This window comes from Gadus chalcogrammus, chromosome 13, assembly GCF_026213295.1.
Source record: "Gadus chalcogrammus isolate NIFS_2021 chromosome 13, NIFS_Gcha_1.0, whole genome shotgun sequence".
NCBI lineage: Eukaryota > Metazoa > Chordata > Actinopteri > Gadiformes > Gadidae > Gadus > Gadus chalcogrammus.
Window position 1 is genome coordinate 13654378 of NC_079424.1, and position 27349 is coordinate 13681726.

A 27349-nucleotide genomic window follows, 5' to 3' on the forward strand; every position below is an offset into this window, starting at 1 on the left:
GACTTTGAGTCGATACCCATCTGACCAAACATCAGCCCAGATAGCGATTTTGTGGAAATAAAAAAAAGGTTATTTGGAAAAAAAGAAGATTCAACAGGCGCATAATAGGCAAAAATGAAAACAGCAATTATTTAGCATTCGAAGTTGTATACAATTATGGATTTATCTGTCTGCATATCACTGCACGGATATGCACTGTTAATAACCACATTGCAAAGTACTTCATTGATCTCGGCGTTCAATCTCATTATTTGTGATATAGGCCTACCCATCACTAAACCAACCGCGAAAGCTCATTAATTATACACTCAACATGCGTCTCTGTGAACCTTGAGTGTATGTCAACACCGTTACTAATCGTATCCTCCTCAATTAACTGTAGCCTACTTATTGAAGCCTACTGTGTAAACCTCTGGAGGGGAATTTGGAGAGAGAAAATAGAGGGAGAAAGCGAGAGCGAGCGAGAGAGCGACAGAGAGAGAGAGAGAGAGAGAGAGAGAGAGAGAGAGAGAGAGAGAGAGAGAGAGAGAGAGAGAGAGAGAGAGAGAGAGAGAGAGAGAGAGAGAGAGAGAGAGAGAGAGAGAGAGAAGGTGGGGTGTATGCACCCACCCCCCTTCCTACCATCTCCCCCACCCCTATCTCTTTACAGGACTGCCAACCCGTCTAGAGTTATTCCAGGAATGCGTTGAACATGGCTGCCGCGATGAAAGCACAGAAAACGGGACTGTTGGAACTTCGAGTTACCGTGGACCGCTGGATCCGGGTGTTGGCCACGCTGAGCGACGATACTTTAACCATAAGCCCCGGGGAGGTGAACGAAGACTCGGTGAAACCCAACCAGACTCCCGTCGGTGCCGTGAACGGTGACCCCCCGAACCTCAGCCTGTCCCCAGTACCAGATACAATCACTAACGTGAAACGCACCGTGCGGGTCACCAAACAAGATGTTGGAGGACTTGGGATCAGTATCAAAGGTAAGCAACTCGAAAAAAAAAAATACGAGCGAATTGAATACACCGTTGTTAAATCAAGTTCGACGGCGTTTGCCGAGTTTGAATGAAGTTTGAGTTATCCGACGACGGCGAGACGGCGTCTCGGAGAGCAGTCAACTTTAAATAGTTGCTCACCAAAGTGCGACATAGCGCGCTCGTCTGTCTAATTTCCTGCAGTCAAAGCTGTTATTTGCGACCATATGCGGTAGCGTTGTTTATACTGGCACAAAAAGATTTGACAGCTGAGATTCTTTCTCAGTTATCTCACCGTGGAGCATTTTCAGTCCCAGGAAATGGCTGTAGGGTAAACTACCAACTAACCTCCAGAGAACCCAACGCCATGCTTCTTTATATTCTGTTGATTTATATTCTGCTCGTCAAACTATTATCTATTGCAATTATATATAAATGAATACATTATACTTTTATAAAAATATAGGCCCCTAAATATATCTGTGTGTTTGTGTCCCCAATCCATGTTCATATTACAAAAATGGATATGCTTTAAAATAACGTTAGATATAGCACAAATACAGCTGCAGCAGTAAAACAAAAACTGTTCAGAAAGTAGGCCACATAGTTCTATTGTAATATGTGAGAAACCCCTCCACTGTCATTGCTATTGTTTAGGAAGACACTTGGGACCGGATATGTGTAGTGGCCTATCTTCCATACCTGTGCGCTCTGCAGTGTAGTGGGTTTAGGGGCTGATGAAAGGGCTTTCTTTCACCTGTAACAACAGGTAGCTATCTCAGAGATGATCTCACACGGAAGCCTGCAAGGGAAGAATAACAAACTCCTTCTTCACACATGGCGTGCACAAAGCCGCCTGCCCCGCAGCTATGTGTAAAGGCATTAAATATGCGTGTGTTTTTCTTTGCCCTTCGGTTATAGTATTCTGAATTAATTATTTGAGGCAAGCTGTTGATGTGTATTCTCTAAATCTGTCTGAGCACATATGACGAGTTCCTTCAAATTGCTTTATATTGCATATGGGTGTAACCTTACTGTGTAATAACAAGGTAGACACATAGGACTATAGTTTGTATAGTTCCTGTTTGTTGTGGTTGTGATGGATATAATCAACACAGAGGACGGTTGTTGGGGTGAGCATTTGCACCATCTTTCCAGCTGCTTTATGTTTATGTTCTGCATATACAATAGTGTGTGGTGTGTGTGTGTGTGTGTGTGTGTGTGTGTGTGTGTGTGTGTGTGTGTGTGTGTGTGTGTGTGTGTGTGTGTGTGTGTGTGTGTGTGTGTGTGTGTGCACGTGGGCGTGTGCGTTTGCATGTGCGTGTGCGTGCGGGTGTGTCTGTCTGTGTGCATGCGTCAGTGTATGTGTGTGTGTGTGTGTCTTGTGTGTGCATGCGTGAGTGTATGTTTGTGTGTGTGTGTGTGTCTCCCGTCACCCCCCCTCTGTGGGTGCATTGTTTGTGTGCCATGTGAGATTGGGAGGACACCTCACATTCAGGCATCCTTAAGTGTCTGTCTAAAAAGCTTCCCCACCTTGAAAGGTCTGTAGTCTATCTGTGTTTGACTAGTTGTCACCTCTTTCTTGGCCCACTGCCAGGGGAAGGCGGCCGGGTTGACGGGCAACTCTGGCCTCGTGCCGCAGCAATGATGCAAAGTTGCCTCATTGTGGTGACGGTTGGCGGCGGACATGCTAATTTTAGCCGCCGTACCTCCTGAACAACCCAGGAAGACGCTTAATGACACAATCGCGCCGTCCAGCTCTGTGCAAATTAGAGGCTTTTGTAAAAAAAAGAATAGAGAATAGAAGATCATTATTTCTTTGAAGTGAAAGCGTCACCACCGCCGGTTGTTCAAAGGCACTGAGCAAGAGCCGGAGTGGGAGCAACAGGAGGGGTTGAAGGAGTGAGGCAGACACACAGAGGAAGAACAAGCTGATTCATACAAAGGGACTTGAATAGCAAGCCAGAAAGTTGAAAAATCAAGAAAGAAAGGAAGGGAAGACGGAACGGAGGAAGGACGGAAAGAGAGAAACAAAGAGAGAAAGGGGAAGAAAGAAAGAAAGAAAGGGGGAAGGAATGAGTGAGTGAGGGAGAACATCACCCAGAGTGTGAAGCGGTGTCGGGGGGGGCGGGGGGGGGGGTGTGTGGGCTCTTGGTGGGCTAGCTGACCCACCACAATGTGAACAGCTGAGAGTAGCAGTCCACAGCAGGCAGTTGTCATTGGCCAAGGATGAAAGCTATGTGGCTGCCAGTCCTGCTCTCCACTGGGTTTAATTTTAGGGAGCCCACCCCTGCTTGGGAAAACACATGCACGCCACGTCGCCACACACACACACACACACACACACACACACACACACACACACACACTGGAACAAACACACACACAGACTGGAACACACCAGACACACACTGGAACACACCAGACACACATTGGAACACACACAGACAACACACACACAAACACACACAGACAGGAACACACACACTGGAACCCACAGGCGCACGTGCACACACACATAAGACATGGAGGCATCTGACCTTCACTCTAGCGTCTAAATTTAAGGAGTAGACTTGGAAGCTGGGTGTGAAGGCTCCTGCAGACATGTCATGCTTGACCTGGGAGCACATTTCAGACTATTCATTATCTAACTATTACACAGGTGTCCATTAGAAATGAACATTCTCTGCGCACATTTAAACATGATGTCTGCAAAGTTGACTGACACTTGCTAGCATGCACTTGTTGCACATTATTTATTCTCAATAGAGTATGATTGGGGGTCACCGATGGCAACCATGGCAGTTATGCGGCCTTATTTGCAGCTGTCAGTTGATGCAATTAAAAGTCTGATTGATACAGTGTGGTATATGTTCAGACAATTAACTATAGGCTATACTTTATATCTATATCTATATCTATATCTATATATACGTATAATAATATGTACAATATATAAGATAAGGTCTTATTGTAATACCTGTGATATTTCGGAGTACTTTGTCAAAGTATTCCATAGCCACCAGCGTCTGGGCTCTCTGGCTAGTGCAAGTTGCTAAACATGCAAATTCCTCCACATAAAGACGTGTCACAACAAACACTCAATTTTCACACGTAATAGCCTAATTAATTGCATCACACACCAAGTGCGCCCATCACTCACCTGTCACCTGTCAGGTCGGGCCGTCTGACACCCCCACACCCGCCCCCCCCTCTTGCTACCTCTGAGTGGCATTCTGCAGCCCTACTGTACAGCTCTCTGTTGGACATCTAAAGTTGGCGCGAGGGAGGGAGTCAGGGATTGATGGAGGCAGGACGGGGAGAGAGGAAGGAAGAGGATGGAAGGAAGGAGGGATGTGGGAGCCGAGCGGAGATCTGGAAGAGTTTACAGGATTGGATGGAGCGAGGGAGAGAGAGCGAGAGAGAGAGAGAGAGAGAGTTGGATCGAAGTGGGTAAAAATGCACACAGATGTTAGGGGCTGTTTACACCATTCTTGATTTTATTTTGTGTTTAAGGAGGGAACTTAAAACTTTCAGGTGGGAATTGGGTTTAAAAAAGGTTATTGTGTTCTTGTAAGTAATGCACTCATGTTGCTTAACGATCAGTTATTGACCTGCACAATGAACTCGTATATAGCCTTGCATCCTTAAAGCCTTGCATCCTTAAAGCAAAGGCCATTGTCCTATTCAATTCAATTGCATTGCGGATTCAAATTAAGCATACCGTCATCCCTTTCGTGTTTAAGCTGTGTTGTGTCATGCTGACACCTGTGTCAGGCCTGCCTCAATTTGTCACCAATTTCACCATTAACCAGGGTGCTTTTGTTCCCAACGTATGCATGCATGTATTCATTCCCTTTAAAATAGCTTCTTGGTGGGCCCTATAGGACGATGTGACGTCCCTTTTCCAGTAAAAGGGAGGTGTGATTGGTGTGTTGACAGAACGGGATGTGCTGGGAGAGCACTTTAGTAGAAGTCGTTCAGAAGACAGGAGACTTTCACCTGTCAGTATTCTCTTTCTCCCCCTGTTTCAGTGTTTTATTGTTAATCCTCAGTGGCCATTTAGCGAGGTGTTTAAGTGCCATGGTTGAAATCCCAAAGATTTAGTGTGAGCTAGCACTACAATATCGTACTGTAAAGCAGTGTGCGTAGCTTTTAGAAACTATCAGTATATCAGTACAGCTTTGTCCTTATCCATGTGTCAATTGAATATAACAATATGTGAGCATAAATTGAATCCATTTGATAAAATAATAAAATATTTTTGCACGAAAAAATCCACGAATTAGAGAGGAGCATTAAAATAGTAAAATGCCTTCAGACTCAGGCTGTGAAATGATGTTTGTCTAGCCTATGTTTGTTAAGCGTTGCTCAGTCTTATATTACTAATGATTCCATTGTTATTTAAAGAAGCACATAAAAGAGCTTCTTAAACATAAAGAACGCAGCGCTCCCTGGCTCGTCTGGCCTAGGACGCAGCCGACCAGACGCCATGCATAGCGACTGACAACGCGTTGCACCGCCTTGCGCCCCTAGTTGCGCGCCTAGTTGCTGTTTATGGGATTTGCAACGTTGTTGATGGAAGTGCTTAAAACCAGGAACGATTCTGGTCCGTCTGTATGGTCTGTCAAGTTTCAGTAAAGGTCGAACGTCAAATCACATGGCCCAACACTCGCCACATTCATTTACATAACGTTAACTAAAGGGAAACTTTTGTTCCGCCTCTTTAATGGGCCGCAAGCCGTCACTGGCACTCGAGACTTCCCACATCCTTTACCCCATGCGATAATGCATGGGGCAAATCCATTTCCTTAATTTTTCACAAATACATCTTGCAGTACTGGACTTCGGAGCTTGTCGATACTACAGTCTTTAATAATTTAGCCTGAGGCCTGATTAATACCGGCTTACGGTACCCATCACTATCTGCCCCTGTAGGAGCTGATTCCGATTTTAGACCACTCCCGGCTCATTTATGAACAGCCTCTTCCCAGATCCCTATGGGGAATCCATCTGACCGGTCAATCAACCGTGCGTGATATGCACCACTAGGAGGGAGCAGAGAATGAGGGGGGTTTTTGGGGTGGTTTATCTCAAAACCCTACCTCTCTTTTTTGCTCTCTCTCTTAAGTACTCTTGAATCGTACCGTCAGCAGCTTTTAAGGCGGGTCCTCTATCTGGATGGAAATGTGGAGGAGGGGTGTCATATTTTTATAGGACCAATATTTCACAGGGAAATCGATAGTTGGGAAATCCACCCCTCAACATCTATGCCTGTTGTAACTGTAACTTTAACAGCAAAAAGCATGCCCATGTCCGTACTGCACTTTTAATCAAAGTTATTGAGTTATAATGTATTCTGCTGGGTGACACCTGCTTGTTTACCTCATTCTCATTCCTCGTTTGTTTTCATTCTTCATGTGGGAAAAGAGCAAATAGCCTGTCTGAAAGGAATGTGATCGGTCTATATTCCCTGATGGATGAAGCTCTGAATCCTGTTTGTCCTTAGGGTGAAATGGCTTGCATGTACATTTCTTTATTTTTTTATTTTTCAAATATCAAACAGGGAATTCTGTAAAATCGGTTAAGAACAGACCCATATTACTGGTACTCATACAACCATACTGGGTGTATGAGGTATGATGACATGGAGCTCTGATCCACCATGACGACCTTACAGACTAGAGGAGGACCCAATGTGCCCAGGGGCCTCCTTGATCAAGTCAGTAGCAAGGATGTAGCCAAACACACGTATCCGTGTGGTCAGTTTCCATGATGCATTGCTTTCCTTACCCTGACATTAACTACACCAAACCCTTAAGCTAAACATACCCTTATACCTAGCTTTGTACCCATAAAGGCCACTATTTCAAACTCTAAACTCAGCATCCTAAATCGTATAGTGTACTTAATTATTCCAAATGCATCAAGGGAAATGACCAGCAGAAATGTTCTCATACGCGTCCCTTCACAAGCAGTGGGGGAGGAGTGGGAGCCACCTCTGGCTCGGCGCATCTTAACCTGATGGGGGCTAGATGATTAAAATGCAGTGGAAATAGTATTTCAGTCCAAGATTTTCATTTTCTACCCTTTTATTTCGCTCTGGTCTCTGAAGGAGAATACATGAATTAAAGCAAAAAGGTATAAAAAAGGAGGTGGCAACCTCTGGAAAATGTATTCAAAATGAATGTGATTGAAACCCCTTTTGGACGATTCCTCAGTGGCCTGAGGGCAGAGTCCAACTGGCAGTAGACATTATTGACAATATATATCTGCTGAAGAGTGGTGGAAGCAGAAACTGCAAGAATCTCTGTGGGGGTAAGACAGGAGCAGCAGTCTGCCTCCATCCTAATCTGCACTTTGAGCAGGTTAGACATGATACAGGTAGATCTAACAAATGTGGAGGATTACGTTATTACTCTCAAGTCCACTTCTACTTTAAATGACACAGTTCCTCATAACGGCCAAATGGGGAGAAAGAGATCAGTTAACTTAAATTTAAACTTAACCATAAACCTAAACAAAATGTTACATCAAAGTTTATTAAGTATTGTGAAGAAGGCGGTTGTAATCACATCCATATTAAATTCGGCATCTGAGCAGAGTGTACCCGCCCGGCCAACAGTAGAAGGCTGTGCTTGAACATAAAGGGCCCTATCTTGCATCCGGTGCAAGTGACTTAGTCACTGGCGCATGTGTCGTTGCTAGTTTACAACTGGCGCAAAGCGTTCTTTTCCCACCAGCGCCACTCGCCGGTAAATTAGGGATTGATCATGCGCCGCAAGGGGCGGTTCGGCGGAAGGAGGAGGTGTGTTCTGGCGCAAACGGTATTTTGCCGTCTCTGAATACCATTGCGCTACTGACCAGGAAATACCTGGTTTAAAGTCAGTGGCGCGTTGTTCAGACGCTATTTTAAGGGCGGATGCATACATGCGCATGCGATGCATACGGATTGCTTGTGCACCTCGCGCATACACTTTGCTTCTCTCATCTACCTAGCCGCACATTCTTGGTAAATTATTTGGGAAAGAACAGCTGATGCAGCGGTAATAAGTTGTACTTTTAAATCAATGCATCTGCAAACACCGTACAGCAAACACATATTTTCTTGACACAGACATCGTGTAGGCCTACATGCCCATAACTTTTAGGATTGATGAGTAGGCCTATTTGATCGTGAAAAACATTGTTTTACCGCGAGTGAGTGTTAAAAATAATGAATGAATGCGGGCGCGCGTGTGTGCTCTGTAAGGCGCCCAGTTTCCAACCTCGAAATTTCACTTCATTTAAATTTAATTTGCATGGTATTTCTTATCCTTACCAGATGCCCGAACCACCTCAGCTGACTCCTTTCTAAGTAAAGGAGCAGCGGCTCTAATCCGAGTTCCTCACGGATGGCTGAGCTTCTCACCCTATCCCTATCTCGTCCTTTCGGTCATCACCGAGCCCTCATGACCATAGGTGAGGATAGGAACGAAGATCGACCGGTAGATCGAGAGCTTTGCCTTGCGGCTCAGCTCTCTTTTCGTAACAACGGTAAAGCGAACGCAATACCGCCCCCGCTGCTCCGATTCTCCGGCCAATCTCCCGCTCCATAGTTCCCTCACTCGCGAACAAGACCCCGAGGTACTTGAACTCCTTCACTTGGGCAAACTAAAAACGTAACGCATAATACAATCAATGGCAATGTAGGCCTATATTACCGCGGGGACACATGCATATTAGGATAGCATACAATACTGATAAGAAACAATGTTTATAATGTATTGCGTATATCATTAAATAGAACCACAGTTACCGCATATCATATGTTATAGCCTATCATACGTTTTCTTTGCCGAAATGTATTTGAGGACTCAGTATATTCCATGTGTGAATTATGCCATATTAGGCTATTTGGCAATAAACTAAGCCATTTGCAGTATGAAATTCTCGGAGACTGCAGACGCGCTGTCAAAATATCAACTCGTCCGATTCAAATGCGCTCATGGCTCTTAAAGGGGATGGGAGCTGGCACTCTCATTGGTTTGTTGCACGTTACGCCCAAACCACACCTACGGGTAATTAGGCTGCTTCAGACCAACCCTTTTGACACTTGCGCCGCGGCGCAAGCGTCATTTATCCGCCTGTAAAATAGCGATAGCGCCGTAGAACCGCCCACAAAGCTACTTGCGCTTTGCGCTTCCCACTTGCGTTTCAGACCGTTAAAATAGGGCCCAAAGAGTCCCCGGTGTGGAGCTGCATTGTTGAATGGTAGCAATACGAAACTTTGGTTGCTGGCCAAACTGTTTTCGGGTGATCGGTGTTATTGGTTTTCTTGCTCAGTCCTCAGTGAAATATTTTAAATGAGTTGTGATTTTTTGCGATTTTTTTGAAAATCACAGGATATTGATTTGATATGATTATAACCTCAATTTCACATGTATCCAAGCTTCGGAGAGTTCTGATTAAGAGAATGGGGACAACATTACAAACAAATGTCTGATTATGTCACAATATGCTTACTCATGTTTCAAATACGATTTCTGCTTCAGGACATCCTTTGTCAGCATACATTTTAAGGACAATATATGCCAATCTTATCCTTAAAATACATTTGTTTACTCAATGCGTTTGCTTGGAAATGTGCTTGAAGACCAACCAACCAACATTCATTGCTTATTCACCGTGAAACGCATATTGTCACCTTGCAGGGGGCAAAGAGAACAAGATGCCAATCCTCATCTCCAAGATCTTCAAGGGTCTGGCGGCTGACCAGACGGAGGCCCTGTATGTCGGCGACGCCATCCTGTCCGTCAACGGCTATGACCTGAGGGAGGCCACGCACGACGAGGCCGTGCAGGCCCTGAAGAAGACTGGCAAGGAGGTCATCCTCGAAGGTAAGACCCCCCCCCAATGGTCATGAGTGGTACTGCACAGGGATGTCTGTGCACCAGCCGGATCCCATGGCTACAAGGGGTACTGTGATACAGTGATGGGATTTGTTCTATAAACTGTGGACCAACCGGATACGAGGGCGAATAACTAATTGTCAGAGATGTCCTTTACACGTCTATATATACAAACATAATTGTAGAGTTATTATTGACTTCTACGTCGTACCGTGACTCGGATTTGTATTGTTTGTGCTGGCGTGCCATTGGAAGAAGGTCCCAGGGTGATGTTCACACTTGAAGTGATAATTAAGCACTTGAAAGCGCTTGGGAAATGTAAAATCCAAAGTGGGACGAATAATCCCGTCTCGACCAACAAGAGACACACAGCTCCAGAGCTACTTGCATAGAGGTGACCAGACAGAAAGACAGAGAGAAGCATATTCAGGATAAATACTACTACTGCTGTGTACTGCTAAATTCACTCGGAAAACTGAAGCACATATTTAGATAAGGGTCTCTTCCTTATCCTTTTGGGTCCAATATGATGAGCTGTAGCGTTTTGGTCAGATCTTTGATCTCTAAACTACCTTGAATCATGCAAATGAGTTAATTTCAAACAGCAAGCATAAACCATGCTTTTTTTTTCACACACACACACACACACACACACACACACACACACACACACACACACACACACACACACACACACACACACACACACACACACACACACACACACACACACACACACACACACACATGCATTGAACATGCTAATGATTCCTTTCCGGGCATCCAACACGTCTGACGTGAATATCTCTCTCCGTTCTGTGTCGGAACAGAGAGGCGTGGGAGAGAGACCTCACAGAGAGGGAGGTCTGAACACTGTCTCACGCCCCAAGTTCCCTCTCAAACGGTTACATTCACCCACTGCGATCAAATATCTCACCCTTCAGATCTCTCTTATTCACCGCCCTTTTTCTCGTTCTCTTTTCTTCTCCCTGGTATTAGCTTTAGAGTAATGTAACATTTATTAGTGTGTCTTTGTGTGTTTGTGCATGTGTGTGTGTGTATGAATGATGAAGTCAGGTGTGTGGCTTTTAGTAAATGTAACTTGGCAGCCTACACAGATTAAAGATGAAGATTGCTTGCCAACGGATTGCATCATAGCCATTTGCACAACTTCACAAAGAATTGAAGATTACTTCTTCTTTTTGTGGGAATTATTAAAGTAGGCTGCACAAAAGCACAAATTATTCAGTTTTTACACAATTCGCTCAATCTTTCTATTTATGATCTGTATGGTCAATCTCTAACGGACAGACCAAAGTTCCATCTTATGTTCACACACACACACACACACACACACACACACACACACACACACACACACACACACACACACACACACACACACACACACACACACACACACACACACACACACACACACATGCACAACAACACATACCCAAATGCACTCAAACACACAATGACACACACAAACACAAGAACACACAAAATGTGGATCTGGGTTATGTCTATCTAAGGTCACTCCTACCCGATGGGACCCTTTGGTCTGCATGTTCACATATTCTATAAGGCATGAAAGCTGCTGGTTCCTCAATTAAAACCCTTTGCGGAAAACGCAGAATGCTTTTCTTACCACATGGTTGTGATGAAACCATGGTTACAAGGGTGGGGTGCTTTGGGGGGGTGCTTGGGTAATGCCGGCCTGGTGCTGCAGATGCAATGTGTGCTGTACAGTCAGAGGAAATCACTGCACCATCCCCACACTCCAGACACACAATGTTTGATATCAAGACAGCTCCACTGGCGGTGTGCAGTGATCCACCGTCTCTGAAACCGTTTCACGGCTTCATTCTCGCACCCTCAACTCACCAAAACTCCAACATCAACCCGCTCCCTCCACCATGACCTCAGGGAGTGCAGTCTTCCTTAAGAGACGTGCATGCCCGTGCACTCACACCCATGCGTGTGTGCGCGGGAGTGTCTGCTCTTGTTTGGATTGAGTCAGTCTGGGTGAGGCGCCACAGAGTTACATAGATGCATCTTTGTACTTTCTTCATCATTAAGGATTGGCAACTCAAACAACATAGGCTGCAAGTACCGGCACGTGTAACTTTGAGTGCTGAGGATTATGTTTCCATGTTCATTTGTACAAATGAATGATCTCGTAATTGATCAGACGCATTCCTGACATGCGAACATACACACATAGATACCACCAAGATGTTACCTCCAGAGTCCTTCAGTGTATGGTTTTTAATGATATTTTGGCCAATTAAAAAATGTCCACGTGTGAAGAATGAAGACGTCAGGATGCAATGATCAACCAAAGATCTATTTATAAACATCGGGCTGACACAAGATGTGCGGTCGCTACAGCAGTTGTCACAGCACCGGAACCATCTTGTTGTCTCACACAGAGCTCAGCAAAGTCTAAATATTGATCGAAAGTGCTTCCGCTGGATAAAACTTACTGTTCACATCAAACCTCATCGAGAGGAACCAAAAACCAGTGTATATGCACCACATCCTTCCCACGCATGCCCTGGACATCAGCATTGATCTTGGAACGGAACGGAACCAATCAGCAGTGAGCGTTGGGGTTCATGCGACATGGCTGTGACCTCAGGTACGTCTCCCAGCTCTCTCTGCATTTCCCCTCCATGGGCGGGGTGGGGGGGGGGTTCACTCAGCCGGCCGCACTATGAATACACCTCGTCCTGGTCCCGTCTGTGTTCCTCTGCACACCCTACTCTATCAACATTGAGATGGAATAATCAATGTGTGTGAGATGAAGAGACACTGTAAACACCTAATGGGGTCAGATAAATATAACAGGGAAGATGAAACCGTAAAGCCACAGCCACCCTCATTTCCGGCCACTGACATTTACAATGTGTGTGTGCGTCTGTTTGTGTGTCTGTGTGATTGTGCTTTTGAAAAAATGTGTGCTTCTGCCCAAGTGCATACTTGTGTGTGTGTCTCTCTCTGTCTCTCTCTCTCTCTCTCTCTCTCTCTCTCTCTATCTCTCTCTCTCTCTCTCTCTCTCTCTCTCTCTCTCTCTCTCTCTCTCTCTCTCTCTCTCTCTCTCTCTCTCTCTCTCTCTCTCTCTCTCTCTCTCTCTCTCTTTCTATTTATGGGTGAATATGTTTGTGTTTGTGTGTGTGGACAAAAGTTTGTATGTATTTGTGTGTGTGTTTGTAAATGTATCTGTGTATGTAGTCATGTGCGCACATGACTGTGTCTATGTTTGTTGGTGTGTGTGGACGAGTCAATGTGTGTTTGTGTGCAGGTAAGGTGGGTGTGTAGTCAAGAGAAAGACAGTGGGGACTTGTTGGTTATTATTTTCCAAAGAAATGCCACACCCAGTGAGGTCATGAGAGAGTTGTAATTGTGATATACAGTGTGTCTACAGTGTGTCTGTGCACAGTAACCAATACCCTCAGAGTCTGTAAATACTATTATTTGGATACCACCATAGTAGTGATGCAAGGTTAAGGTATTTTCTCACCCTAATCCGTAGTCCGAGAAGGGACATTTATGAAAATTACACCGGTATTTGCTTCTCAATCCGCTATTATAAAATGTTGTCCCCCAATCTCCTGCTGGCAAATCACATACATGCTAAACTTGAGCGCAGCCTATTATATGTAAATGCTTTCTGATTAATAAGCCCAAAAATGTAATGCATAATATCGTATATGAGTACAAAGTATGGTGATCCACCAATTTCTAAACTACAAAACTCATAAATTGCATTTCTCTCTCTCTCTCTCTCTCTCTCTCTCTCTCTCTCTCTCTCTCTCTCTCTCTCTCTCTCTCTCTCTCTCTCTCTCTCTCTCTGTCTCACACACACATAAATGTCTCACACACACATAAACGTCTCTCTCTCACACACACATAAATGTCTCCAGGGACGGGAACATGTCTTGTGTGACCTTTGAACTAGCCAAGTGTGCTTTCTTGGGTCCCATTTGGAATTCTACCCCGGAGTGAAACACCATTCATCACTGCCACCAGTTAGCCAGCCAGTCAAGCAGACCGGACCCGTTCCATTACTGCAGAGGGTAACACTGCAACCAGGGGACCAGTTGGCTGGCTGAATGGTTGAACCGTTCCCTGGACAACCACCAGTCTGATGGTCATGCATACACACACACACACACACACAGGGATACACACACACACACACACACACACACACACACACACACACACACACACACACTCATGCGCATAAATATTCATCACACACAAACACAAGCTTGCACAGCAGGCCTGCGCAAACACACACATGGTGCTCAGGATGGGATGTAAGCATACAGGGATGAGATTAGAAAGACGTGCACGTGATTGGTCATAAGTGCATGCATGGGTGCATGTGGCAGTAGCTTGGCGAATTGTACTTTTCAAAATGCTAGTCAATTCAATACTGCTGCCATGGGTGTATATATCGGGCTGTTAGTCCATGGGAAGGGAGTGTGAAAGAGAAAAAAAGTTTTTTTTTGCAAGTATTTGCCTGTCTTTCTCTGTGAGTGAGTGCATGTGTCTGTTACTTTCGCTGTTGGATTAATAATGCTGGTACACTGTGTGCTGTTTGGCATGGAGGCCAAAGAAGGAAGGGGTTTCTGTGCCTCTGTGATGGACGTTAATAACCAGACCTTCTCCACCCTTGAAAGATGGTGTTAAGTTATTATGCATGATCCCCTCTCCTTGACCTCTCTTCAGATTCCACAGAACATAAAACCTAAGACAAACTGTTTTGTTACTTAGCATTATGCGATGACTAGCTCACATGCTATTGTGTTAGCGAAAACGTTAGCTTCCAAACCGTTCAGTTTGTGTCAGTGTGTATGAAACCAAGCATTCAAAGCATTTGATTAGGAGGGCAGGGAACCCATGGTGGCTGGGTCCATCTCTGTATAACGAGGCTTATTATCAGGCTGAATGTCAGCCTGAATCCAATGATAATTTCACTACTTTATGTAGGGGTCATAATAGGAATATGTACATATACGTTTGTGTGTGTGTGTGTGTGTGTGTGTGTGTGTGTGTGTGTGTGTGTGTGTGTGTGTGTGTGTGTGTGTGTGTGTGTGTGTGTGTGTGTGTGTGTGTGTGTGTGTGTGTTTCTGTGTGTGTGTGTGTGTGTGTGTGTGTGTGTGTGTGTGTGTGTGTGTGTGTGTGTGTGTGTGTGTGTGTGTGTGTGTGTGTGTGTGTGTGTGTGTGTGTGTGCGTGCGTGTGCTTGCATCAGTGTGTGACTGAAAGAGATACTTTGAAAGAGCAAGACAGGGAGGGCTGGTTGCTGGAAGCATTAAAGTGTTCCAGTGCCCTCAGCCAAGAACCCAAAGCATCTAATGAGCCAGTCTATCACTATTCTCCTTCTCTCTCTCCCTCTGTCTCTCTGTGTGTCTCTCTCTCTCGGACTCTCGCTCTCTCTGTGCCCTGGCTCTGTCCTTTTCATTAGGGTCGCTTTGGCCCCTGCCCCATGAACAGACACATGAGATTAGGCAGGGCTTAACCGTGGAGCCGTGTGGGTTGTAGACATTCCCTTGTCTAGAAATAAAGGGTTCTTTGAGCGAGTGGTGATTGTACATTGTGTGCTTTGCGTTGCGACATTATGGCATGCTAGCCAGAGTGCCTCCTCTGAGTTTTTCCGTTACCAATAATTGGACTGTTATGCAAGGAGCCAACAGGGGATTTATTGACGTGTGCAAAGTCTAAAAGTGTGTGCGAGACCACTTAAAACCTAAAAAAAAAATACATATGTTTTATATATCTACTTACATACTATAGATAACTTAAGGAACTTCCATTGAGTCAAATGAGGGTAACTTTCCTGGTAGCTTGCACTCCCATAACTCCCTGGAATATCAAGCTCTGTGTCCAAATACGAATACTTTTCAAGTACCAGCAGCATTGCGTGTGTCGGGAATGTTTAGGGTGATATGAGGTTTGATCTGCACTTAATCTGAGCAGTGAAAGGATTTGTCAGCACCCCAAATGAGGTAACCCCCACAGCTAGCACCAACTCTCCTTGTCTGTCTTTGCCTCTCCCCTGCTTTCTCTCTTCTCTCTCTCTCTTTTTAATTTTTTTCTGGGTCAGATAGATTTAGACTGAGGTATTCTCCATAGGGTATTAGCTCGATGCAGAACTTTAAAGCATGTGGAAAAGTTGCAGCATTAAAACATATCATGTCTGTTTGACCATTTGCATCATCTTAGGGCTCTCAAGTTGCTTTTGATTGAATGCACTTTAAGATACAAATACAGCAAGGCTACCCTGTTAAACATCCATGACATCCGATCCAATGTCTTCACACCTGTTTGAAAACATTCTTCGGCTTGAATCAATGGCATAATGGAGACTAACATCTTACTCCATTTAAAAGTATTGATCACTGTCGATGAGTGGATGAGGGACTCAAATTGCTTTTCATTCTGGACTATTCATTAAAGTCTTCAAAGTCAGGGAACCAGTAATTCAATATCCTTCTTGATGGATAGCTCGGGAGGTTGTGGTGAAGTTCAACAATGTCAACAACACAGTGAATTGCTCGTCATGCTAATAACCGTTAAAATGTATTCAGGGGCGAAATGAGGTTCACTTTACCGGAGGCGGGCAATATTCAAATGATCAGCCAATCGGATGGCTGCCTCGTGATTCACACCATGCTATGAATCTCTCTTATAAATGAAACATTCCACCACATTTCACATCCTGATGTCATTGAGGCTACAGCTAACCAGATGGCGGTCAGACTTGTCCTTGAGGTTTAATGGTTCACTTGTGGTTTGTATAAAGAAAAAATGTCATCGTTTAAAAGTTTTCTGTTGATGCTATTTAATATTGTTGTCGCTTTTCTTATTAATGATCTGTCTTTGCCCAAAGCCACAAGCGCACACATGCATGCGCACAGAAACACACACACACACAGATCCTCCTCCCCCGCTGTATTTGATTACTAAGTTATCGAGTCCCTGCCCATCTTGGAGTCCCCTTATTTTCTGGCTCTGACTCCCCCCCCCCCCCCCCTCCCCCATTTAGGGCCTGCAGCTATATGGCCCGGCGGCTATGTAGCCTAGCGGCTGCGCTGCGGTGAGGGGGTGATTAAGAGCCCAGCAGGGTGCCAGCCGGCTTGCTTTTTCTCCCGGCACCATCACACCACATCTTCTCAGTGCCATGAGCAGCGCGTTGCTGCTGTGTAACGGGCTCAAGAGGTTCCCCTAATCCATCTGCTCGTCTGCCAGCCCTGCTCGCTGGCATCCTCCGCAACCGCTCTCTGAATGAAATTTGCTCTGTGCGTTTGAGTGTGTGTGTGTGTGTGTGTGTGTGTGTGTGTGTGTGTGTGTGTGTGTGTGTGTGTGTGTGTGTGTGTGTGTGTGTGTGTGTGTGTGTGTGTGTGTGTCGTCACCCCCCCTCTGAGGGCCCCCATGATGAGAGTGGTTACATATGTATTAATATTGCACTGGGGAAGTGGGTCTGATATGTCAGGCTTATTCTTCTACGCTCAGCTGCAGTCTTTCATCGCTAATACATATATATTTATATCTATCACTTTACTTTCATTATTAATTTATTTTACATATTTTCCCACACTGACTGTACTTTATGTAATTGCTGGATAATTAAATTACATTGTTCTGTGGGGAATAGTCCTGCTGAGACAAAACCACAGTCAACGCAGCCCGGGCAGAGCAGTTGAAAGGCAAACAGTAGGAGTATAGGTCTCTTTAGCATTCCTCTTCTTCAATTGTTCTGGATATGACTTGCCTGTCACATTTAATTGCCTGTGTGTGTGTGTGTGTGTGTGTGTGTGTGTGTGTGTGTGTGTGTGTGTGTGTGTGTGTGTGTGTGTGTGTGTGTGTGTGTGTGTGTGTGTGTGTGTGTGTGTGTGTGTGTGGTTGACTGTGTTAATGTGTGTGTGTGGGTGTTTGTTTCGGTGTGTGTGTGTGTGTGTGTGTGTGTGTGTGTGTGTGTGTGTGTGTGTGTGTGTGTGTGTGTGTGTGTGCATGCAACAGGCGTGTGTGTGTGTGTGTGTGCGTGTCCGTGTGCATGTCTTTATTCTGGCATGGTCTACAAAACACAGAAGACACCGGCTTTGCAGCAGCGATGACAGCAACTATGCGGGACAAACGTATGAAATTAATAAACCCTGCCTTCACCTTAAGTCAACTGTTTAGTCTAAGTGTGTTCATGTTGAAATGTGTCATCCTCGAATATAATAGGGCATGGTGGTGGAGTGGGCTACGCTCCGTTTTGGATGGAGTAGTGAAATGAGTTACATCATTATAACTATGTCGGCCTCATGGCTTTACCCCACCGCCCGCTTTATTAAAACTCCTCCAACCCCATTCTCATGGCAGCATAATCATCACTTAGAAATGAAACCTTCTCACCTCCTGGATGGCCTCCATGGCCCCGCCCACTCCAACAGCCCCCCTCCCTCCACCCCCCCAAGTTTCAGCCACCTCCAGACTTCTCCTTCCTTACACATTTTCATTAGTTTCAGAGGCTCCTCTTTTATATTTCTGTCTGAGGCGGAGTATAGTTGGAATGGGTTGAGGAGGTGAGGGAAGGGTAGCAGGATGGAAATCAGTTTGTCCGAAGCAGGGAATAAGGCGAGAGTGTGGGGGATCTCGCCCGGGTCAGTTTGGAACAAATTGAAAAATCCTCCGACCTCTGGACGTTCAGATAAGCGGGGTATTACTGTTCTGGCTTATTGTAATGAAACGGTGCCTGCACTGGTCAGGCTCCATTATCGATACAACTTGAATTGCATTTGATTCCCATGGTCCCTTATTGTAGCCAACAGTACATGCAACCATCCAGGTGTGCATCCTTTACCTTAACACAAAAGATTTATCATGCAATTTTATTAACAATTGGTGTTGTGCTTTACTGTCATTTGTTTTGACCATATATTGAGGCGTCCGTGGTGTTTTGGTTACACAATAAAGTCTAGCCGATATGGAGTGAGGTGGACAGAAGTGGTAAAAAATAGTGAAACACCACCACTGATTTATCCCCAACACCTCTTGTAATCGCTGAGTTTATACCATAACCCTGGAATACTTATCTTATTAACCATCCAGTGATTTTTCTCTGATCTGTTTTAGAGGCATATCATTTGGGGTGCATTTCATAAGCCGATAGAGCCTGCTGTAGATAAAAAAGAAGTATAAATCATGATGTCTGACCCGAGCAGTGGGAGGGCCGCCATCGCAGTAGCCCCCCACGTCGTTCTCCTCTGCCTCTGAACCAGTAAATAAGTACAAGTATCCCCCAGCTGTTTAATTCATCTCATTATTAGTCATTTTGTTTCGACTGCAGCACTTTGAAATCACTGAATAAAGCACTCTTTTGATATACCCACTCAAAAACAGCAGATAATGCTGGTCTTTTTTCAATCATTATTCAAATCAAGACGGGGGAAAATTGGCACTGTCTTTTTATTACAGTATATTATAAGGAAGAAGGGGAAGGGGGGTTTAATATACTGCTGTGAGTGACCACCGCCCATGCTTTGCTTTCTTCCCATCCTTTGAATGACTCCCGTGTTAGTCCAAGTACATTACAATAAACTATCATAGAGTGTGAGCTCCAACTTTCTCACCCTCATCTCGCTGTTTTCCCCTGCCTGGCTGTCTTTCACATTCTCCGCCACTGTGTGTGTGTGTGTGTGTGTGTGTGTGTGTGTGTGTGTGTGTGTGTGTGTGTGTGTGTGTGTGTGTGTGTGTGTGTGTGTGTGTGTGTGTGTGTGTGTGTGTGTGTGTGTGTGTGTGTGTGTGTGTGTCTTGTGTCTGTGTCTGTGCGTGCGCATGTGTGCATGTGGCCGGGTGCATGTGGGTGTGAGTGTTTGGCTGCTTCCATTTTTCATGCCATTTAATATGCATTGAAAGAAACCCATTCCTAATGTTTGTAAGCTACACACACATCATTCGTGTACCACGACCATCAGTCCACCGGCCAATTTGTTGATGTCAGCTGTAATGATAGCAGTAACATTACCACTCCCCCGTCCTGGTCCAAACACTGCACTGCATTTCCGTCTGTCAAAGTTTACTTTTTATGTATCGGGTATGAATTTAAGATTTAGCTTGATGAAACTTTCGGGGCTGCACCGCCAGTAAGCAGCAGTAAAATCACGGAGGACCGATAACATACTAGCATCTACGTAGCCATGTAGCATGTTCACAAAGCAGGGCTATTCCTTATAGAAAACCAATTAGGGCTTTGTACTTGTACTACGCTACTTCCTTTATGCTGATCTATTCTATGGAGGGCCTGACATTCCTTCCTGTCTGTCTGCCTGTCTTTCGTGGGATGTGGTTTCTATTTATTTATTTATTTTTAGTTCTATGTTGTGGTTGTTGTTGTTTGTCTAATGGGAGTTGTTGGTCTGTGAAGATATTGTGTGGTGTCTGAGCGTGGGGAGCAGATCAGCCTAGCCCCTCAACCCCTGCTCTAGTAAAACAACACTCTGGCTCTAGTGAACCATGGTTAAGGCTCCATGCTGTCAGCTTTGCTTAACCCGGGGCCCTCTCCGCACCCCGTGGCCCCCCCATCAGGGGCCCCTGCTTCAGAGGTTGTTCAACAAAATAGCTGTTGTACCTAAAACTACAGAGGTCTAGCACAATTTGCTATTTGTCAGGGGGAAGTAGTGAGCAGACTTTGTTGTTAGATGCATCCATTTTCCCAATGGTGTTAAATAATGTCTAACTCAAACAGAGTGCAGGTGACATTGTGTGTGTGTGTGTGTGTGTGTGTGTGTGTGTGTGTGTGTGTGTGTGTGTGTGTGTGTGTGTGTGTGTGTGTGTGTGTGTGTTTGTGTTTGTGCTAATGTAAGCGGTTCCAACAAGCAATTGACTTCCCGTGCAATTATTGATGTGTTTAAGGCTAGCTGTGAAAACTTTATAACATTGGCTTCTGCAAAAGTGGCAACAGCAACTTCTTTATTAGAATGCAGGGCAGATTGCTCCATCACTTTAATTTGCATACCGCTGCGTCTGGGAATGACCTCAAAATGAAATTCAAGTTGCACAGCGGATTACAGAAAGAAATATCTTGATACATACCTGTTCATCTCCCTCTCCCTCTTATTCTCTCTCTCTCTCTCTCTCTCTCTCTCTCTCTCTCTCTCTCTCTCTCTCTCTCTCTCTCTCTCTCTCTCTCTCTCTCTCTCTCTCTCTCTCTCTCTCTCTCTCTCTCTCTCTCTCTCTCTCTCCCTCGCAATCGGAGGTGGGTTGTTGAAACAATGTGGCAATCTTTGTGTTGGAAGGTTATGTTCATTCCACACCCCTCTATCAGATCTTGATCAGCTGTCCTTCACTTCGTTGGATTAGGAATTATTAATTCACTCTTTTGAGACATAAGCTGTTTTCAGACATACGTGTAAGTCCTGATATGCAAAGTATTCAAATGGCTGCAATGGCACTATGTGTCTGAATCAGTGTCCTCCGATCACCACCATCTCTCTCTCTCTCTCTCTCTCTCTCTCTCTCTCTCTCTCTCTCTCTCTCTCTCTCTCTCTCTCTCTCCTGCTCTGTCTCTCACTCGCTCACTAACTCCCATTGTCTCTCTCATACACAACCTCGCCAGCTATTTCCTTTATTTCTCTCTCTTGCACTCTCTCTCTCTCTCTCGCGCTCCTGTCCATCCTCTCCGTTATCCCCTTGGGTTGGCATTTGTCCACATTTTTAATGAGATGGGCCATAGGGATGATGAACCTAACTAAACCCATTGGAAATGTGTAGTAAGTCTTTCCTTTATATACACCCCTTCTCTCTCTCTCTCTCTCTCTCTCTCTCTCTCTCTCTCTCTCTCTCTCTCTCTCTCTCTCTCTCTCTCTCTCTCTCTCTCCCCCCCATACCCTCTCAGCCAGAGATTGATGCAGACATTAATCAGTGGAACACAGAGGGGCTGGAGATCTAGGGGTTTAATAATCCCAGAGCTCACAACAGAAACTTTGAATAGGATAGTGCATCGCCCACGTTGACATGCACACACGCACGCACACACGCACGCACACGCACAAAACAGACGTACGTACTGGCAGCACATGCAACACACTCCTCCTAAGACACTCACACTACTTCCAATGACAATAAAGCTGAAGAAAATCAATAATTCAAATGCAATTCACCTACACAAACACCAGAATACAACACACACACACACACGCACGCACACACACACACACACACACACACACACACACACACACACACACACACACACACACACACACACACACACACACACACACACCGCATTTAGGCATGCCATTTAATTCCAAATGTCACCAGGGGACGTAATGTCTCCCATCGCACTTGATTTCTCAAGCCGGGAGACGGTCCACCTTTCAGAGATGGGACATCACGGTCTAGTGAGCAGTGTATCTACATGTGGATACATCGCTAGGTACACTGTCTTTCGTGTGTGTCTGTGTGTGTCTTGCTGAGTGAGTGTGTGGGGGCTGCTTTAGCCTTCAGGGCGGACTTGGTTCCCAGAGCCAACAGCATGCTTTCCAGGTCACTCGCCGGCCAATGAAAGGACATTCCATGGGCTCCCACAGTTACCAAGAGGGTATTCACTTCGGTGGTGTGTGTGTGCGTATGTGTGTGTTTGCGTGTGTGCATGAGGGCGTGTGTATGCAAGATGGAGAGAGATTTCTCTGTGTGGGTGTGCATTAGTGTGTGTGTTCGCATGCGTCTTTGCCTGTTAGGCTGTTCTGCATGCAGCATAGATGAGCAACAGTGAATGACTCCTTTCTATCCGAGCGACCATTTATCTACTTTTTTCGATATTTCATCCTTTTTCAATCCTGTTTCCCCTTTGTTTCTTGTCTTTCTTCCTTCCTTTCCTTCTGCCTTCCTACCTTTACTTTTGTGTGTCTGTGCCCGTTCACGCATGTGTGAGGAAGAAGCCATGTGGGCTAGGATGTGTGCAGATGTATGCAGCAGTGATTAAACTGTTTTACGACGAAACATGTTGCTTTACACTGTTGTTTATTGGTATGGTCGACCCGGTATTGGGTGCTTAACCTCCAAACACAAGAGCAACAGTTTCAATGCTGTTTAGTTTACAAGGCTTTTAAAAGCTGAGCTAAGTGAATCGAATAAAACTGAATTGGCCTGAAATGTAAGGTCATGATTTGTGAGTTTCAGTGAAAAGACTTAAGTGAGAAAAGCTTAGCTGGGGATTCTGCAGCCAAGGCAAAGAAACTCTTCACATGTCCACGCACTCCGACTCATTCATTCTCTCTCTCTCTCTCTCTCTCTCTCTCTCTCTCTCTCTCTCTCTCTCTCTCTCTCTCTCTCTCTCTCTCTCTCTCGCAAACAAACAGATAAATGTGTACACACACACACACAAACGATATGTGAAAAATAGTTCCACTGGCAGCCAGATAAGCTAAAGTAATAACGGTGGCATCTTGGTCTAATTTTAGCTCTGCATTGAATGTGCCGCCACCAGTAATCATGACAGCGTTTCTGGTTGAATTGAGCTTAGCTGTTTTCTCTCTCTCTCCCTCACTCTTTCCTTCCCTCTTTCCCTCACTCTTTCCTTCTCTCTCTCTCTCTCTCTCTCTCTCTCTCTCTCTCTCTCTCTCTCTCTCTCTCTCTCTCTCTCTCTATCTCTCTCTCTCTCTCTCTCTCTCTCTCTCTCTCTCTCTCTCTCTCACTCTTTTTCTTTCTCTCTCTCGCTTTCTCTCTCTCTTTTTCCCTCACTCTTTCCTTCTCTCTCTTTTTCGCTCACTCTATCCTTCTCTCTCTCTTTCACTCTCATTCCCTCACTCTTTCTTTCTCTTTCCCTCACTCTTTCATTCTCTCTCTCTCTTTCTCCCTCTCTCTCTTGCCTTTTTCCCCTTTTTCCGATTCTCTGGTTCTTGCTCCCTCCCTTCCATATACTAGGGAGGTTGAAAGCAATGGCCTGTGATTGTTAATACGTGGATCAGTGTAGGCCTGGCAACTGTAATCTGGAAAACACCAACAGGATCCGAACAGGCAGACGTTGTGTTCTGTATGTCCTCTTTAGAATATGAAACTCATGCTATTGAATTTATGTTTTATTATACTCCTTACTGCTCTGTTTGATTTGATTTCAATGCAAGAATAAAAGCAGAGAAACACACACACACATACGCACACGCAAACCCAAACGCACACCCGCCCACGCCCACACACAAACGCATAAATACAGACACGCATGCATGCACGTACACACAGACACGCAGTGATGACTGTAATTGGGGAAATGTAGCCTACTTTTCTTCAGTGGAGTAGCGTTTGTCCTGTGGGATTAAGTTGCTCTCCTCTTTGAAGCGGAAAACTTCATGGTTTTGAGTTATATTAGCTGGTAAATAAGAGTCGTTTGACCCTCCCCGCGCTCTCACTCTCTCCCATGTTCAGATGTAACCATCACCAGTCCTCGGTCAACCCCACCCCGTTTGTTGATTCCACGTTTGCCATTATGAACTGCACTGCAAAAGCAATGACTCTGCGCTACTGAAGGCGCTATCATCTTGGCCCATTCCCATGGTCAGTATTCGCTGGTTCCGTTTAAATAACAGGCTAGCATTGATTCGCATTCATTTGATTTAAAACAGGTATATCCATCCAAAATGAAGCCATTAAGATGGAAAGGATCAGCCCAGGCTGTACTTGATAGTGTAGCCTTGTCACACACCAACACAGTATTCATTTGAGTTCATCTTTACCTTAAAGCTCTATAGGATTGATCATAATACATTCATAGTTTCAAATTGTGACGTGTACAACTTCCCCTCAGTCTTCTTTTTCATGTGATGAATATTTGGACTGGGTGCTATATTGGAGATACCTTGTGTTGCCAGACTGCTTTGTAACACCTCACACCATGATAGAGAAGGAAACATGAGTCGATGGGAGGAACAGGATGTCCTCTTGCTATCAATACGAGGGGAAGAAAGAATCTCTCACGGATTCCAGGTACACAACTACACACCCAAGGACGCATGGCTCAGACCCCATAATCCACCCTGTCCACCAGGACCCTGGCTGGGGTCCGGACCTAGGCGGCTACCTGTATGACCTGCTGGTGCCAGGACAGGGATAGCTTGGCTTAGCAACGAATTATAGACGTGAACATTTAGACTAGAACGTTCAATGTTGCTTCAAAGTCGTAGCTGCAACAAGGGATAGGTTAGGGGCAGGAACAATGTCAAACATGTTACATAATATAATATACACGATTTGCAAAAATTATGCCTTAAAAGTTAACAGATTTTCTTCTCAACTAAAACAATTATAATGTTGATGTTTCTTTTGGTTGATTGGGCAAATAAATTACCTGTTTGGACACAGTTTTGGTGAAATCATGTTTTGGCAAAAACAGGAACATATATCTAGCTTAATTCTGGGATACTTGACATGGCTAATAAAGATGTCCGTAGGTAATCTATTACACAGACATAGAACTAAAGGTCATAGAGGCCTTAAATGCCCCGGACCCAGCGGGTGTGTGTGCATGTCTCTGTGTATGTGTGTATGTGTGTGTGTGTGTGTGTGTGTGTGTGTGTGTGTGTGTGTGTGTGTGTGTGTGTGTGTGTGTGTGTGTGTGTGTGTGTGTGTGTGTGTGTGTGTGTGTGTGTGTGTGGTTGCTAACGGTAGAATGTTTTTAGAATTGAGGGATTAAATTGGATGGTACTGAAGTTTAAATAAGAGATGGGGAGTGAATGTGAGTGAAGAGTGAAAAGGAGAATTTAAAAGAAAGAGAAAATATAACTATCTCAAGAGAGAGTTTGGGGCTTACAGAAGGGATGATGTAATTGCAGTGAAAGACAGATGAAGGATCTTCTGCTGACTCCTCAAGATATTTAACATTATTATATCTAATGTCAAGGTGGGCAAGCCTGTGTGTGGGCAGTCAGGGAGTTCAAAACAGAACATCACAAATTATATTTAACCAGAGTTTGGCGATAATTGTGCTGCATAATAATCAATACCCCCCCCACCCCCAAAACCTTACCCCAAAACCCCCCCTCCACATAGACACACACACACACACACACACAGATACCGTTACCGACCCACACGCACACACAGATTTTGCTGAGGTATAGGGTAAAGGCAGAGGTTGGAAAACAAAGCTTATCTCAGCCAGCCATGTTTTCGCCCCTGATGACGTCATCGCTGTATGAAAGTAAACCGGTTTGGGTCAGATAACAACTGGATAGTATTGCGGACGTCATTGACATGTCCTCGCCGTGTAACTGATAAACGTTCAAAGCATACAGTGCCCAGATACAGATGACCCTCCTAATCCCAGAGGGAATCGTGTGTACTGTGTGTCTGTCCCATGTTAATTCATGTCTGGTATAAAATAGGTTTCATTGAAAACTACGCCTTGACCACACGTTCTTGTGTGAGCGCATGGAAAATTGAAGTGGGTGGCTGAAGGACTTCTTGCAGTCTGAGCTGGAGCCAGAGCTACTGACCGACTGACTCACTGACCGACTGACTTGCTGACTGACTGCCCCACTCACCGAACAGGGCTGACCGACTGACCTGCCGGTCGCCTGCCTTATTGACCGACTAACGGGGTCAAACGACCGGGGCCTCGGTGGGCTGACTGGGGGGGTGTGTGTTCACGCTGAGTTGACTGGAGGTAGCTGGAGCTGCTCTTCCTGCCTGAGTCTTACGGTCCCAGGGCTTTGCGCTGCTTGAGACGGAGAGAGAGACGTTCTTCTCCGCTCCACTGGTGAAACCAGAGCTAGGCCTTTCGCCTCAAGCCTCACGCCTATTTTTACCCAGCTCTTGGCTCCTCTGTCTGTGGGTGGTGTGTGTGTGTGTCTGTCTGTGTGTGTGTGTGTGTGTGTGTGTGTGTGTGTGTGTGTGTGTGTTTGTGTGTGTGTGTGTGTGTGTGTGTGTGTGTGTGTGTGTGTGTGTGTGTGTGTGTGTGTGTGTGTGTGTGTGTGTGTGTGTGTGTGTGTGTGTGTGTTGCAAAATGTTTATGCTTTAAATTAAAATCTGCAACATACCAACAGCCACTCTTTCTTCCTGCGAGTCGTTTTGTTGAACCGCTCTTCTCCCCGACACGGAGCTACAGCGTACCGCTTGACAGGAACACACGACTGCATTTCAATGATCAAAAGCCTGCCTGCTGAAATGTCCCCTGTGATTGTGGTCTGGTGTCTTTATCAGAGAATGGTTTTGCTCGGCGAGACAACAGCAACATGATCCTTCTAAGGTGACAAGAATCTTGTCTTGAGAGATTTCTGAAAGCGGAATCGCAGACTTTGAACAGTTTGACTGGAGATGCTGATCATGCATGATGCTCGACAGCTCAAATCATCCCCCCCCCCCCCCCCCCCCGAAGTCTTACATCTCTCCGGCTGCCGCTCTTCTCCTTCTTCTCGTATTTCTTCACATGTTTCTTTGACTCTTTCTTCGTATTCCTGTCCAATCTATCATCTCTGCATCTCTCTCTTTATTTT

At 45.2% G+C, this 27349-nt stretch overlaps 1 protein-coding gene across 1 annotated transcript in view; it reads left to right on the forward strand.

The window, feature by feature from the left end:
* The first annotated feature begins 611 nt into the window (after positions 1-611).
* snta1 (syntrophin, alpha 1) overlaps positions 612-27349 on the forward strand; it is a 32444-nt gene continuing 5706 nt past the window's right edge. The window contains exons 1-2 of the mRNA XM_056605696.1: positions 612-974; positions 9659-9844. Of these exons, the coding sequence (XP_056461671.1) occupies positions 692-974; positions 9659-9844 (469 nt within the window). The 5' untranslated portion in view covers positions 612-691. The remainder of the gene's footprint in view (positions 975-9658; positions 9845-27349) is intronic.